Source organism: Cervus elaphus, chromosome 7, assembly GCF_910594005.1.
Source record: "Cervus elaphus chromosome 7, mCerEla1.1, whole genome shotgun sequence".
Lineage (NCBI taxonomy): Eukaryota > Metazoa > Chordata > Mammalia > Artiodactyla > Cervidae > Cervus > Cervus elaphus.
In genome coordinates, this window is record NC_057821.1 from 50,707,779 (window position 1) to 50,722,844 (window position 15,066).

General features: G+C 50.6%; 1 protein-coding gene across 2 annotated transcripts; it reads left to right on the plus strand.

Annotated features, from left to right (window-relative positions):
- The first annotated feature begins 2,738 nt into the window (after positions 1-2,738).
- Positions 2,739-11,653, plus strand: LOC122697673 (serpin B9-like). Of its 2 annotated transcripts, none has more exons than XM_043908668.1 (8): positions 2,739-2,847; positions 3,598-3,679; positions 4,398-4,588; positions 6,293-6,430; positions 6,756-6,873; positions 8,147-8,289; positions 9,808-9,963; positions 10,171-11,653. In XM_043908668.1, the coding sequence occupies exons 2-8, from the start codon at positions 3,637-3,639 to the stop codon at positions 10,573-10,575; spliced, it is 1,194 nt and encodes a 397-aa protein (XP_043764603.1). In that variant the 5' UTR covers positions 2,739-2,847; positions 3,598-3,636; the 3' UTR covers positions 10,576-11,653. The 2 variants fall into 2 exon arrangements, with proteins under 2 accessions (XP_043764603.1, XP_043764601.1); XM_043908666.1 differs by having other exon boundaries at positions 2,757-2,998.
- The last annotated feature ends 3,413 nt before the right edge of the window (positions 11,654-15,066 follow it).

Sequence of the window (15,066 nt, forward strand, 5' to 3'; positions counted from 1 at the left end):
CTTTTTGGGACTTCTCTGGTGGCCCAGAGGGTATATTATCTGCCTGCAGTGCTGGAGACCCATGTTCAATCCCTGGGTTGGGAAGATCCCTTGGAGAAGGGAACGACCACTCACTCCAGTATTCTTGCCTGGAGAATCCCATGGACCGAGGAGCCTGGCAGGATATAGTCCATGCATCTACTGTTGGCAGAAGAGGGAGAAAAAATGAAAAGCACTTTTTCTCATTTCGAGCTCACTTTTTTCATCCTTGGTTAAACCCATCTTCAACCACGGGGATACAAGCCAGAGGGAGGGGAGTCCCTCAGGCCTCGGCACACAGAGGCTGCCCGCGTCCGTGGTAGAGGAGAAGCCCTCTTCTCAGGAGCACAAAGGCCCAGAGCTGCGGACGGCCCTGGTTCCGTGCACAGCGGGGAGAGTGTCCTGCTGCCTCCCGGAGGAAGCGCCCTCAGTGAGGCCTGCAATGCCTGGGCCCTGAAGCAGCGTCTCTGAGAGCAGGCAGAGGGCAGGGCATCGCTGGCGGGCCTGCGGGCCGCCTGCCTCTCCTACTGGGTCAGAGGTGTTTCCCGGGCGTCTGCCCTGACGGCTGCGCACATCAGGGGAGGCTGGGGCCGGCGCTGCGTCCAGGCGGCCGCCCCTGGATCAGGGCTCACCTGGACTCCCCGTGGAGAGAGAGGCCAGTGGCAGGACGAAGCCTCTGCCTTCTGTCCTTCCTTGCGGACACTTCGAAAGAGGCCTGGCTCCCAGACAGCTGGACGCTAACTCCTGGGCAGGAGGACAGCTGGTGTGTGGGCCCAAGGATGGCCAGAGCTGCGAGCCTCTCTGGGAAGAAGTACCCGATTCAGGGGGTTGTGGGGACCCGACACCCTTCTCTTGCACTTCAGAGTGCTGAGCCGTGACCTCTGCCTCTCCTCTGACACACCAGGTTCTGACTCGGAGAACCAGGCATGACACGAACAAATAAATGCCCTGAACCCAGCACCTGGCTAGGAGCACACTGAAAAAACACAGTGAATGAGTTCAGGGCACATCGTTCTTCACAAACCTCTGCTCGCTCTGGGTGTTCTGTGTCTTACCCTTGAGCTCACAGGGCAGGAACACCCGAGACTCTGGGACGGGTCCTGCAGTGTTTCTGCAAAGAAAACAGTCTGGATCGTCCTGAAGCAGAGCCCACCACGCACATGCTCTGAGGTGTGGGGGTGAGGAGCTGGGGCGGGGGGTGATAAGATGGGTGTGTGGACAGACGAGGTCTTCTGGATTTAGGATCTGAGCAGTTTTCCAGGTGGAAAAGCCACTTACATGTGAGAGGTTCCGAGCTAGGACAAATCCGGGGAAGTGAAGTCACGCTCAGGAGGCGCACGGACCCGGGCAGCCGACTGCCCAGCTCTTTACGTGCGGAACCCCGGAACCCCCGGGCGCCTTCTCTGGGTTCCGTGTGCTGGGTGCAGGCCCTTCCCGATCTGGCCTGGCGTGGATTTCAAGGCTCCTTCCTGCCACTGTCTGCTCCTCAATCCCCTCCAGGACACATCCCCATGCCCCTCACCACCACCTCCCGGGACCACGCAGGTCATTCTCAGAGGACCTGTCCTCTGACATCTCCGGGAAGAGCCGCATCTAAAATGCTGTTTCCCTCTGCGTCTGGCTGAAGAGCATTAACATTTGTGCATAATCGCATCCCCCAGGAAGCCTCACCATCCCTTTAGAAATGTGTCCAGACACTGCAGTTGATGCTACGGACACAAAATCAAGTGAAAAGAATGAGGCTGTCCTAAGGCCAGTCACCTAGTGGAGAAGGAAATGGCAACCCACTCCAGTGTTCTTGCCTGGAGAATCCCAGGGCCAGCGGAGCCTGGTGGGCTGCCGTCTAAGGGGTCGCAGAGTCGGACACGACTGGAGCAACTTAGCAGCAGCAGCAAGGCTGGTCACTTAGTGGGAACCATACAGAACACAGACACTCCTCCATAAAGGCCGTCCGGAGTGAAGGGTCTGCCGGGGACTTTCTTGGGGAATTGTGTGTGGCTGCCACCATCTAGACGTTTTCTCATGACATCTAGGAAGGACCTCTGAGCACTTCTGGTCTCCTCATCACCTGTGAGGCACCTCAGCTCGGAGGTCATGTCCTCAGCCAAGTGCCCAGCGCCCAGCCCAGGGCCACGCTCATGGGAGACGCTGAGACGTCCCTGGTGTTTGAGTTGACAGTCTTCATTATGGAAGGATGCAGCACTCATGGAAGAAACAAGTTTAGAGGGAGAAAGGCCTTCAAAGTTCTGAAACCTTTGCAGAACAGGGCCATGCTCAGCATTGCTCTTTGTAGGCTGCTGAGAAAAGGCATCTGAGAGCCGCAGGCAGAGCTGCAGGCACAGTCTGTTGCTAACAATACCCAGACAGGACTCACTGGGCTGAGAGTCAGGAGGCCAAGAGGGACAGACCTCGGTGGTGGTGGGAGATGGTGCTCTGACGGGTTACCCAGACTTGTTGAGGTGCGCTTGCCAGAAACCAACTCTGTTTCTTCACTAGAACTGAAAGTCAGATCCTGTAATAAAGACTTTGAAAAAAGTCCGCATCCTGGAGGCCTGGGTCCGCCCACCCTGACCCCCCCTCCCCATTCCTGAGGCCTGGGCCCGCCCACCCTGACCCCCGCATCCCAGAGGCCTCGGTCAACCCACACTGAACCCCGCATCCCGGAGAGGTCTCTGCAGAACTGGAGCTCCCAGGGCGGTGGGCGGAACCTGGAAGTTGTGGGCGGGGCGGGGTTGGAGGCGGCCCTGCCCTTCGGGCCATGTTCCCCGGGCCCTCCGGACCAAAGCCACTCCGAGTTGGAGCTGTGAGCTTCTGGAGCTGAGGAGGCAGGTGAGCCCCTCCCCCGCGCGAGAGAGAGCTGAAGGGGAGCGTCGGCGGGGACTTGGGCTCAGCGCGAGTCTAGAAGGTGGGGACCCAGAAGCCGCTGCGCTGCCACCTGGAGGCAGAAGGGTGACTGCCTGGTTGAAGGATGGGGAGCTGGGTAAGCAGAGCTTTCAGAGGTCACAGGGCCTCGGAGGGGCTGAAGGGGCTCTCCGGTCTGGCAGGAGGATGAGCCCTGTTGGTCAAGTGTGTTTGAGCCCCAGGGCGGGGCCAGGCAAGAGCCCAAGTGAAGGGTCAGGACCGCCTCTGTCTGCTGCAGTGGCGGGAACAGGTGGGGAGTGGGGACACTCCTGTTCTCAGGCTCCGAGCAGCAGCAGGGAGAATGTGGGCCAGACCAGACGCAGGGTCAGGGCCAGCCTGGCTGGAGAGCTTTAAGGAGACAGGAGGCGAGGCTTGGTGGTGGCTGTGGGAGGCTGGAGCGGGCCGGGAGGACACGGGGTCCTATCTGGGCCTGAGGCCAGCCGTGGTGGGAGTGAGGGTCTCGCTACCAAGGAAGGATGGCAACAGGTGGGCTGGGGGCTGATGGCCGTGCCATGCCCGGTTTCAGGTGGGCTGGGGGCACCCCGCCCACCTGCCAGACGCCCTCTGACCTCCCCTGCCTCTCCCACGGCCTCAGTGCTCGCCCAGGCTGCACCCCGTCACCCTGACTGTCCTCTCCTGAACCCCTTCTTTAGTCCGTTCCTCTCCTGTGTCCCTCAGAACGTGGCTTCCAGTGTCAGGCTCGGTCTCCGCTGGAGGATGTTGATGGAAGAAAGGAGGGAACCTTCAAATCCTGGTTCTGGTGAGAAAACGAACTGCAAAATAAAAGCACAGTGTCTGGGCCCGACGCGCCGTGTCCGAGGGTCCCTGGGTGCCGGGGAGCGGAGGGCAGGCGCCACGAGCTGGGTCGGGGCTCAGGGACACTTGCTGACCCTGAGGCCTGGCTCGGACGGAGCAGCCACTGTGGGTGGAAATTCCTCGCTTCACAGCCCAGTTCCTCCCGGATTCCAGCCTCTCTGGCTTCATTTCAGCTTCTCAAACACTTCTCAGCTATCAGCTGGAAAATGGGGAGGCCTGGGCTGGTTCGTAACTGAACATCTCCCAGGGATTCCTCAGGAGTATGTGCAAGAATACACGAGGCCTTGTGGGGACCTGGCAGAGCGCCGACAAGGCTCTCCCGTGGGGCCTCTCCCCTCCTCCTGTCTGGCCCTGTCCTCCCCCTTCTCAGTGGGAAAGGACTGGACTTCACTGCTCCCAGGAGCCCAGCAGTGTGTGTGTACGTTTGCTTGTGTGTGCGCGTGGCCCCATCAGCCATTGCTGTTCATTCCCCGAGGTGCTCAGCCGCTTGACCTGCTGCCGGGACCACACGTAGATAGTGCCCTTAACCTTGGACTTCCTATTGGGATGGAAAGCAGCCGAACACGGACGCTCCGTAGACTATTTTGCGTTCCACCCTGAAAGGACAGTGTCCTGTGTCAGGGGGACGGGATTCGCAGTTACTGAGGGCCTTTTCTCTCCAGTCTCAGACTCCAGGCCTGGTCTCATGGACGCGCTCTGTGAAGCAAATGGCACCTTCGCCCTCCGCCTCTTAAAGGCCCTGTGTGAAGACGACCCTTCAGGCAACGTGTTTTTTTCTCCCGTGAGCCTCTCCTCGGTCCTGGCCATGGTCCTCCTGGGAGCCAAAGGGGACACTGCTGCCCAGGTGGCCCAGGTGAGCCGGGAGAGGGGCCTCTTTCCCGTGTCCTATCCGCTCACCCGGCTGCAGACCCCCTTCTCCAGGCCTGCCCGTGGGAGGGTGGGGTGGATGCGGGTGCAGACGCGTGCTGCCTCGGGAGCGACTGGGGCTGCCCAGACGCAGAGGGTGGAGCTGAGGTCTCCTTCACCGAGCTGTTTCTTATGTGATCCTTCTCCAGTTAATATCCTGGACATGACCATTAAACTTTTGTCTTAATAGTTTTATGTTTGCTTAGGAAATGGTAACGATTGCTTGAGATCTCAGCAGCCGAGCGCTGTCTCAGTTTGAGAGCACTGATGTTTGTACTAAAACTTACAGCTGTTCGTTGGTGAGAAGGGTAGGTTAATAGGTATTTCAAGTCAATGATACACCACCGTGCTTTCCAGCTGAGTCAGGGGATAAGTGGAAATGTGCCAAGAGGGTGCAAAGGCGTGGCTTTTTACCTGCAGCGATGCTTAGGTGCGCGTTAGCCTAGACGAGCAGCGCCCCAGGAACACCCTCTTGAGTCTCTCCGGTCCCCAGGGACGTTTCTAGAGCAGACAGAGGAACGTGTGCAGGAGTCACCCAGAAGGCGGTGAGGTCCTGCCGTGCGCAGGGGGCCTCCTCACTGCCGGGCGCCTTTGTGCTTCACTCTGCCTCTCCATTCCTCTGAGAACCCTTGACGGTAGCCATTACTCATCATAATAATTTCCCAGCTCATGTGTGAGGGGGTGAAGGTTGAGGTGTCGAGAGTGGTTCTTTATTCCTGATGAACTTCACTGTGTATTAGGCCGGCCCACGAGCCCTAGAGGAGCCTTGTGGGGGAGCCTCAGGTTGTCTGCTGTGACGTGGAGTGGTCCTGGCCTTCCTGTGCTGAGGTCACAGGCCCTCAGGGTGCGAACTCCGCCTGGCTGCCTGGCACGTCTCGGGAAGGGCTCCCGGCCTGCGGGCTGCGGGCTCTGGTCACCAGCAGACTCTGGAAGCGCGGTCTCTCCCACTGTCGTTGTTCCTACTCGTTTCTCCTCGGATTTTAACACCTTTATCTGAGTCTTTCTATTTATTTATTTATTTTTTGGGGGTAAACTTTAGAGTTAAATTTTCCTCCATTTAGGCACACTTACGGTTTCCTTAGAATGCAAGATTTTAAAGCAGCTCCTTCTCTGAATTTTTCCAGTCCATTCATTCCTACCTTGTTACTCATCTTTAAACAAGGGAGATCAACTGAGACAGGAAAGCCAACTCTTTTACCCATTTCTGTTTATTTTCTCCTGTATCTTCCCCCTCCCCCGTGTCATCTTGCTTCTCTGCTGCTGCTGCTGCTAAGTCACTTCAGTAGTGTCTGACTCTGTGCGACCCCATCCCTGGGATTCTCCAGGCAAGAAACTGGAGTGGGTTGCCATTTCCTTCTCCAATGCATTAAAGTGAAAAGTGAAAGTGAAGTCACTCAGTCATGTCTGACTCTTTGAGACCCCATGGACTGCAGCCCACCAGGCTCCTCCGTCCATGGGATTTTCCAGGCAAGCGTACTGAAGTGGGGTGCCATTGCCTTCTCCATCTTGCTTCTCTAGTATGTACTAAATCCACACTTAAAAGTAGTGTCTTTTAGGAATATTTGTGAAGTATTTGATAAAAAATGTTGGTCACAAAACTCTTAGAAACTGAAGGGCAATATTGATTATTTTAAATTACTTATCTCGATAGGCGCTTTCCTTAAACACAGAGAAAGAATTTCACCAAGATTTCCAGCAGCTTCTTGCTGAGCTGAACAAGCCTGACGCTCAGTACTTGCTCACGACGGCCAACAGGATCTTTGGGGAGAAGACCTACGAATTTCTCTCTGTAAGTTCAGTCAACAGAACAGTACAAGTTGTGATCAAAATGTGGAGTGTGAGAGAAAGACCCCAGAGAACTGACACTTATGAACATGATTTCTAAAACTTGTAATTCCCTAAATGTACTTTCCATTAGTTGAAATTTGACTATTTCTAAAATGCATTTATCCATTATAATTATTCATAGCTGAGTTCTTACCTGTTTATAAACACTGATCTTTTCATATCTAGCAGATTAGAATGACCACCTTCAAGGAATTAATGGTTACTTTAATGTAATATATATATTGTTCAGAATTTTGGAAACTCGCTGACCACTCTCCTCTCCAAAGACCTTTAAGGAATCGTGTCTTCGCTTCTACTACGCTGAGCTGGAGCAGCTCTCCTTTGCCGAAGCTGCAGAGCCGTCCAGGAAGCAGATCAACGCTTGGGTCTCAAAGAAGACTGAAGGTCAGCGCTCCCGGGTGCCTCCCCCACTTCCGCGCCTCCTGCTCCCCGCTCCCTGCTCCTCTGTTGTCCCTGGCCTTTCTGATGGTCAGCACCGTGCTGTCTGGGCCTCTTGGACTACCTGAACCTTAATGGACTCACAGAGGTTTTGATCGGATGCTCGGGTGTTCAACAGCAGAGACTTCATTGTGTCCCTTCTCCCTGGAGCAGAGTGGCCGGCAGGAGCTGAAGCCCACAGGCCAGGCTCCCAGGTTAACAGCTGACAGAGAAGCATCGTCTCCCTCGGGCGTGTGTTCACGCGTCAGTGAATGCCGCACCTCTGTAGGAAGGAGCCTGGGGCCTCCTCTGAGCACAGTCTCTGTGGCCCCCCATCACAGCGGACTGACCCCCCTCCTGCCCCTTTCTTGTCCCCCACCTCCACTCCTGTCCTCAGATGTGAGGAGCCTAGACCTGGCAGGCCCACTGCAGGCCCGCTCTCAGGCTGATGGTTCTGCAGACTGAAATCACTGCACCGGGGTGGGTAGAGCCTCATTCGCTCCTGTTCCCCAGGGTGTCCTGCTGTGGCCTCGGCCCCATGATGGCCGTGTGATGTTGGACCCATGTAGGCCCCTCTGTACCAATTACACATGGTACCACTAAGAGCAATGCTGTTTCTGCTAATACATGAGACAGCAGAGAGCAAAGAGCAGGAGGTTGTCTTTCCTTCAAGACTTAGCCTTCCTTGCCCAGTTTCTTCTTTGCCCTCTGGAGGGGTGAATTAGCAGGGGTGCTCTTAGTTCACTGAAAAGGCTAGACTTGATCTCCAGGGGACAAGGGAGTACCTTTCACGTGCTACCTGACCTTCTCTGAGAACGTCTGGAGGATCAAGTAGTGAAACCTTTGCTAGCGACTTCCAGAAGTTTATCCTCTCGCTGATGGTGTGCCCCTGAGCCATTCATGGTGGCCTCCTGTGACAAGTCCCCACGCAGTCCTGGAAGGTTGGCTCTGGATGTGGCTTCTCCAGCCATAGCCTCTCCAGCCCACCCTTTGTTTCCTGTTTCCTCCCACCTGGAGCAGACTTCTCCCTGAGTGATGAAGTGGTTCATGTCACCCACTTTGCAGAGGTCCTGAAGCACCGTGATCATAAACGCCACCTGTGTGTGTGGGTTCCATGCAGAACAACCCAAATTGGGCAAATCTCAACGAGGACTGCTAATCGGGATTTTCCAATGAGCCTTATCAAGGTTTTTTTGTTTTTTTTTTTTATCATGCTTTGTATTCTTTACTTCTCCCTAAGGTAAGATTCCAGAGTTGTTGCCTGCTAACTCCATCAATGCAGAGACCAGGCTGATTCTGGTTAACGCTGTCTACTTCAAAGGGAGGTGGAGTGAGAAATTCGACAAGGAGTACACCAGGGAGATGCCTTTTAGAATAAACCAGGTGGGGGAAACTTTCGAACATCCTGAGAATTTGGTGAAAAAATTGAATGGAAAAATTTAACTTTGTAAGAGCATAAATCATTGGTTAATAATAATTTGAAACTTCACACATTTCTGAATGAAATTTTAAACTCAGTGGTGAAGAACTGAAGGTATGAAAAACACTTGTTGCCTTCGGTCTTTTGCACTTTTTATTGTTCCTAGAGCCTTGATAGTTTCTCACAAAGTCACTCCTGTATGAGTGTGTTCATCCTACATTCAGCCTGAAAGCTTGAGGTTTTCTTTTAAGTCCAAATTGCTCAGACAGAAAGCAAAAAAAAAAAAGAGAGAGAGAGAGAGAGAGAAGAAATCCAAATTTAAACCCCCCACAGGTGTTAGGAAAGTGTGATCTGGGTATTACTATGATGGGGGTGGGGCGTGGGGTGTAGTCTGCAGAGCAAAAGAATACGAAAATGTATTTCTTTAATCAGTTATTTTAAAAATGAGAATAAATACAGACTTGATTTGCTATTAATCATTAATTCAGTAATCATAGCTTTCTAATAATAAAACTGATTTAGTCTTGACATTGAGGTATAATTTCAATTCAGATAGGCATTGAAATAGTTTGTTAACCACTCCCCCACCGCCAGCCCTTATAAAAACACCATTTTAATGCAACTCAGAAATTTATAGGCATAAAACCCTTTTCTTCGAATACAGTATACTGTAAATAATCAGCCTTCTAGTTGCAGAGCGGGAGGGGAGCACAACTAGTCATCCACAACTGGCATGGATTTTAGAAATTTGTTTTAATCTTTTTAATAGATGACTTGTGTCAACTTATAAAACTGAATTTAGTAAGGGTAGTATTTCAGTTAACTTCTGTGTACGTATAGCATTTCTGTATTTTAAAAAGTTATTTCCTCCAATTAAAGTTTCAGAATTGGTACAGTTGGATTTAAATGCATGAAGACCCATATGGTTCTTTATTTTTTTAACCGTGCAGCACAGCATGTGGGATCTTAGCTTCCTGAGCAGGAATTAAACCTGCCACCCCTGCAGTTTAACCTCTGGGCCCCCAGTGAGGCCCCCGTGTGGTCCCTTACACTTGCTGTCACACTGCGTTCTGAGCCTGTCTACATTCTGGACTGCACTGCTGTGAAACTCTAAGGTTTCATGAAACTTTTTTCTAATTAAATAGCAGTAATTTTCATTGGATTCTGTTGTTTCATCAGATATACTTACTGGGCATCTTTTAGCTCTGAAAATCTGACTTCCTTTTCTGAGAACAGCAGAGCACCTCGTTTATTTTGCTGAGTGAACCATCTTTCCCAGGCCAGCACCAGTGTGCTGACAACAGGTGCCTTGCGATGGGAACAGGGAGAAGCTGGTGGACAGTTTGTAGCACTAACCAGGGCACAGATACCGTTTCCATCGGGGGTTCTGCACACCCCGCCGTCCACCGCTTCTCCTGGAGACGGTGCTGCCTCCTCCGATGATCTGTGTCTGATTCCGGGTCATCTGTTTACTCCTGCAGAAGGAGCAGAGGCCGGTGCAGATGATGTTTCAGGACGGGGTGTTCAGACTTGCCCGCATCCAGGAGGTGCAGGCCCAGGTGCTGGAGCTGCCATACGCGGACGAGGAGCTGAGCATGCTGGTGCTGCTGCCCAACGACCACGTGCCTCTGAGCTCAGTGAGTGTCCTGCGAGTCCTTCCTGCCCGGCTGGCCCTCGAGCCCCTCCTCCTGCTCTGGGGCGTGCTAGCTCGGGTACCAGAGCGCGAGATGGCACACCTGTCCTCCAGGTGACTCGGGGGAGGTGGGGGGCACCATCCCTCCGGGAGAGGAGACTCAGGGCTGCCTGACATTGCTGAATCCCAAAGTCGAATTCTGGCCTTTCAGGTGGAGAAACATCTCACTTGGGAAAAGTTCCTCGCCTGGACCCAGCCTCACTCCATGAAGAAGACCCAGGTGGAAGTCTTCCTCCCAAAGTTTAAGCTGGAGATGACCTACGACATGGTGTCGGTGCTCCAGGGCCTGGGGGTGCTTGAGGCCTTCCAGTCGGGCCGGGCTGACTTCTCGGCCATGTCTCCCAGCGAAGGCCTGTGTCTGTCCGCCTTAGCCCACAAGAGCGTGGTGGAGGTGGACGAGGAGGGCACGGAGGCCGCGGCCGCCTCCGCAATGCTGCAGGTCGACAGCTGCATGGTGAACCAGCCCCGGTTCTGTGCCGACCACCCCTTCCTGTTCTTCATCAGACACAACGGCTCCCGCAGCACTCTCTTCTGCGGCAGGTTCTCCTCCCCGTAGGGGCGCGCGCGCCGCGCCTGCCCGCCCTGCCCTCGCTGGGTCCCCCGGGGCCTGGGCAGCTCCGGGCCTCAATGACCCGCCAGCACACCCTTGCTTCTCCCCCAGGCTGACCCCTGGACGGGGATCGAGGGCCAGTAGACCTCAGTGATTGTATTTGAGACGCAGCCTGAATCCCGTAGGATGGCAGGCACAGCGCTCCATGGGCCGCGGACTCCCTTCCCGCTCGCTCCTGCGGCGTTTCTTTCCGGTGGCGCCGGGTTCTCTTCCGGGTCACCTGCTTGCCTTAGCCCGTTTCAGTGTTCAGCCAGGCCGTTAGCTGTCACTGCCGTTTGATAGGTCTCCTGGTGCTTGCGCTTTTTAGGGACGTTCCTTAGTGCGTGTTTATTTTTTTGGCTGTGTAGCACGTGGGATGCCAGTTTCCCGACCAGGATGGAACCCATGGCCCCTGCGGTGGAAGCTTGGCTTCCTTTCCGTTGACCTGCCTGGGAATGCCCTCTTTAATGCACATCTTATCTTTCTTTGACATTCACTGCTCACCGTGGATGTTGCCAACCCTGCATCAGGCCCTGGGGAAGGAAGTGGGAGGGTGTGAGCCTCTTGAGTCCTGCCCCCATGGCAGAAGTAGGCAGCTTTGAGGACTACCAGGCTGGACTAGGTCCTGCCTCTAGGTGACCATGTGACCTCTGGGAGGATCACACGTTTCTACATGTTACTGTATTTCTCCACCTCCAACTCTAACAGGAAAAATCACATTCAACCCTTAAAGCTCATTTCCAACGTCATCTTCTCTGAGAGTTGTTTCCTTTCCTGCATAACCAGAGGTACGTCTTTGTACCCTCACTGCCCCCTGGGAGATGGCACGTCTCTGACGGTAGCTGTTTGTATATTGCCTGTCTGTGTTTTCTGGCTTTAAGGCCCTTGGGGATGGGACTGTGTTTTACGCATCAGGGTGCCACTTAGGTTGCATGGGTAAGCAATTTGATGATGAGCTCTGTGACTTAAAAAAAAAAAAAAAAAAAAAGGTTAGAAATCAGTTTTTCTAATTGATAAATAATAAAAACGATTTATTAAAAAACAATGTATTGTTTTTTTAAATAATTTTTTTATTGAGGTGAAATTTATAAAACCTAAAATTACCATTTTAAAGTGAGTGACACACCAGTGTATAGTCTGTTAACACTGTTGTTCAACCACCACATTGATCTAGTTCCAAATATTTTTCATCACCCTGTATCCACTAAGCAGTTACTCCCCATTCCCTGCTTCTCCCAACCCATGGCAACCACCAGCCTGCTTTCTATCTCCATGGATTTACCTGTGCTGGCAATTTCACGTAAGCTGAATCATGCATGACCCTTTTTGTGCCTGGCCTCTTTCATCTCACATAATGTGTATTAAAAATCAGGGGCATCAGTTTGCCAACAAAGGTCCGTATAGTCAAATCTATGGTTTTTCCAGTGGTCATGTACAGATGTGAGAGTTTGGACCATAAAGACTGGGTGCCAAAGAATTGATACTTTTGAACTATGATGTTGGAGAAGACTCTTCCGAGTCCCTTGGACTGCAAGGAGATCAAAACAGTACATCCTAAAGAAAATCAGTCCTGAATATTCATTGGAAGGACTGATGTTGAAGCTGAAGCTCCAATACTTTGGCCACCTGATTTGAAGAGCTGAGTCATTGGTAAAGACCCTGATGCTGGGAAAGATTGAGGGCAGGAGAAGGGGATGACAGAGGATGAGGTGGTTGGTTGGCATCACCAACTTGACGGACATGAGTTTGAGCAAGCTCCGGGAGATGGTGAAGGACAGAGAAGCCTGGTGTGCTGCAGTCCATGGGGTCGCAGAGTCAGACACAACTGAGCGACTGAACAACAACAAAATATGCTCAAGAATCACCCATGTTATAGCAGATGTCAGCATCTGACCATTTGTATATGTCTTCTTTGGAGAAAAGTGTGTTCAAGTTCTTTGTTCATTTTTTCATTGGGCTGTTGGTCTTTTTTGTGATTGAATAATATTCCACTGTATGCAAAGAACACATTTTGTTTGTCCAACCATCCATTGACGGACATTTGGTTTTGTTTCCACTCTTGGTTCATTGTGAGCAATCCTGCTATGAACATGCATATATATGTGTATATATATATATATGTATATATATATTTATTTATTTATTTATTTATTTGAGTATTTGCTCTTCATACTTTTGGGTACATTCCTAGGAGAAATTGCTGGGTCAGATGGTGATTTCATGTTTAAGTCTTTGAGGAACTACCAGACTGCTTTCCACAGTGGCTGCTCTCCACTCCTGTGTGAGGGCTCCAGGTTCTTCACAGTCTTACCAAATGTCTGTTATTTCCTTTCTTTTAAAAGTATTATGGCCATCTCAGTGGGTGAGAAGTGATACCTCACTGTGGTTTTCATCTGCATTTCCCTAACGTCTAATAATGTTGAGTGCCTTTTTATTTTTCCAACTTTCACATTTTTATAATTACAAAAACTAATAATACAATAATCATTTCCACACACAAAGATAAGTGCTCCTCCTGTTGTGTAAACAAGATGTCTCAGTCTCCAACCCCAGGGCCGGCTGATGGAGTTAACTGAAGGCTGTTCAGTCATGGAAGCAATTTGCCCAGAGCCAAACACATCCTCCTGGCCAGACCATGCCAGGGCTGTGTCTCTCACAGACAGTTCCCACCCCATTGGGAAGAAGCTCACCAAACTGTTCTTTAAACATCACAGCTGGGTGGAATCCTCATCCATTTAAATAAAACATTTTAAAATATCCTTTCACTATAATGTACAGATACAGAGCCCAAATAAATGATTTAAGGAAAATGTAATTCCTTCATGATTAAATAAGACATCATCTAGTTCAGTTCAGTTCAGTCACTCAGTCGTGTCTGACTCTTTGTGACCTCATGGACTGCAGCACACCAGGCTTCCCTGTCCATCACCAACTCCTGGAGTTTACTCAAACTCTTGTCCATCAACTCGGTGATACCATCCCACCATTTCATCCTCTCGTCCCCTTCTCCTCCTGCTGTTGAGTGCCTTTTAACTTTTGTATATGTCTTCTTTGGAGAAAAGTGTGTTCAAGTCCTTTCTTCGTTTTTTCATTGGGCTGTTGGTCTTTTTGTTGTCAAGTTGTAAAAGCTCTTTATGTATTCTGGATGTTAGGCCTTTATCAGACTTGTGATTTGCAAGTATTCTCTCCCATTCTGTAGGGTATATTTTCCCTTTCTTAATCGATCCACAGAAGTTTTTATTCAATGAAATTCAGTTTATCTATTGTTTTCCTTTTTTTGCTTATATTTTTGGTGTCACAGCTAAGAATCTATTGCCCTATCCAAAGTCATGAAGATTTACAGCTGTTTTTTTTTTTTCTAAGACTTTTATGGTTTTAAGTTTTATATTTAGATTGTTAATCTATTTGATATCTGTGATATGAGGTAGGGGTCCAACTTAATATTTTTGCATATTTCTTTGTGATGTTTTATTGATGAACAGTATTTTCCCTGTAATAAAATCTAGGTTTTCCCTTAGTGATTTCTACCCTGCTTTCTGCTTTCAGTCTTGGAATTACCTTCCCACTGAGAAACCAATTAGTCACCTATTTTTTCTTCAATATTTCTGTTTTTTAAACCAATCAACTGTTTAACCTGTCACTATTTTTTTTTGTGTGTTGTTGACATTGAGGAGAAAATATAACTTGGTTTATTTACGAATAGCCAAGTTCTCAGTATTATTTGTGAAACAATCTTGCTTTCCCCCAGCCATCTATTTTTTTCATCTTTATTCTTCCGTGCTGTCGACTGAAAAAACAGCAACCTAAAGAATTGAGTTATGTTTTATTTGGTGGAAATTTTTAGGACTTGGGCCCTGGAAGCAGCATCTCAAGTGACCCCGAGAGCATCGCACTGAAGTCGGAGCCGAGCTGTAAGAAGCTTTGCAAGAAAGGGCCGTAGTCTTCAATGTCAAAAGTTTTTTGTAAATTAAAGAAAACCAGATAACCCAAGTTAAGGGACTTGAATTTAGTGCTTTCCATGTATGGGGAGATGCAAGAGTCTGGCCCGCTGACGTCGCTCCTGTGCCGTGCGCCCCAGCTCTCTGGGACCAGGATCCGGTGTTTCCACATCGTGAGTCGCTCAGGGCTCACCGTGGGCAGCGGCTGTGGTCTGCTGGCTGCTAGATGGCAGGTATTCTTTCCTTCCCAAGTTCCCGTGGGGCTCACCAGGCGACATTGGAGGCCTGCAATCACTGATGACTGAGACATCATTGTTTACTGATACGGCAGGAAGCATTCTGTATCTCGGTTGAAACACCAACATAACAGTCATTGAAGACTCAAAACATATAAATATTCACCTATATTTTTCTTTAGCTTTTTGGTCATTTTATTCTTTGTTATTAACCCACTTTGGAATTTATTTCAAAGTAACGTGAGAAACCGATTTTTTAAAAACTGTATTTATTCTTAATTGAA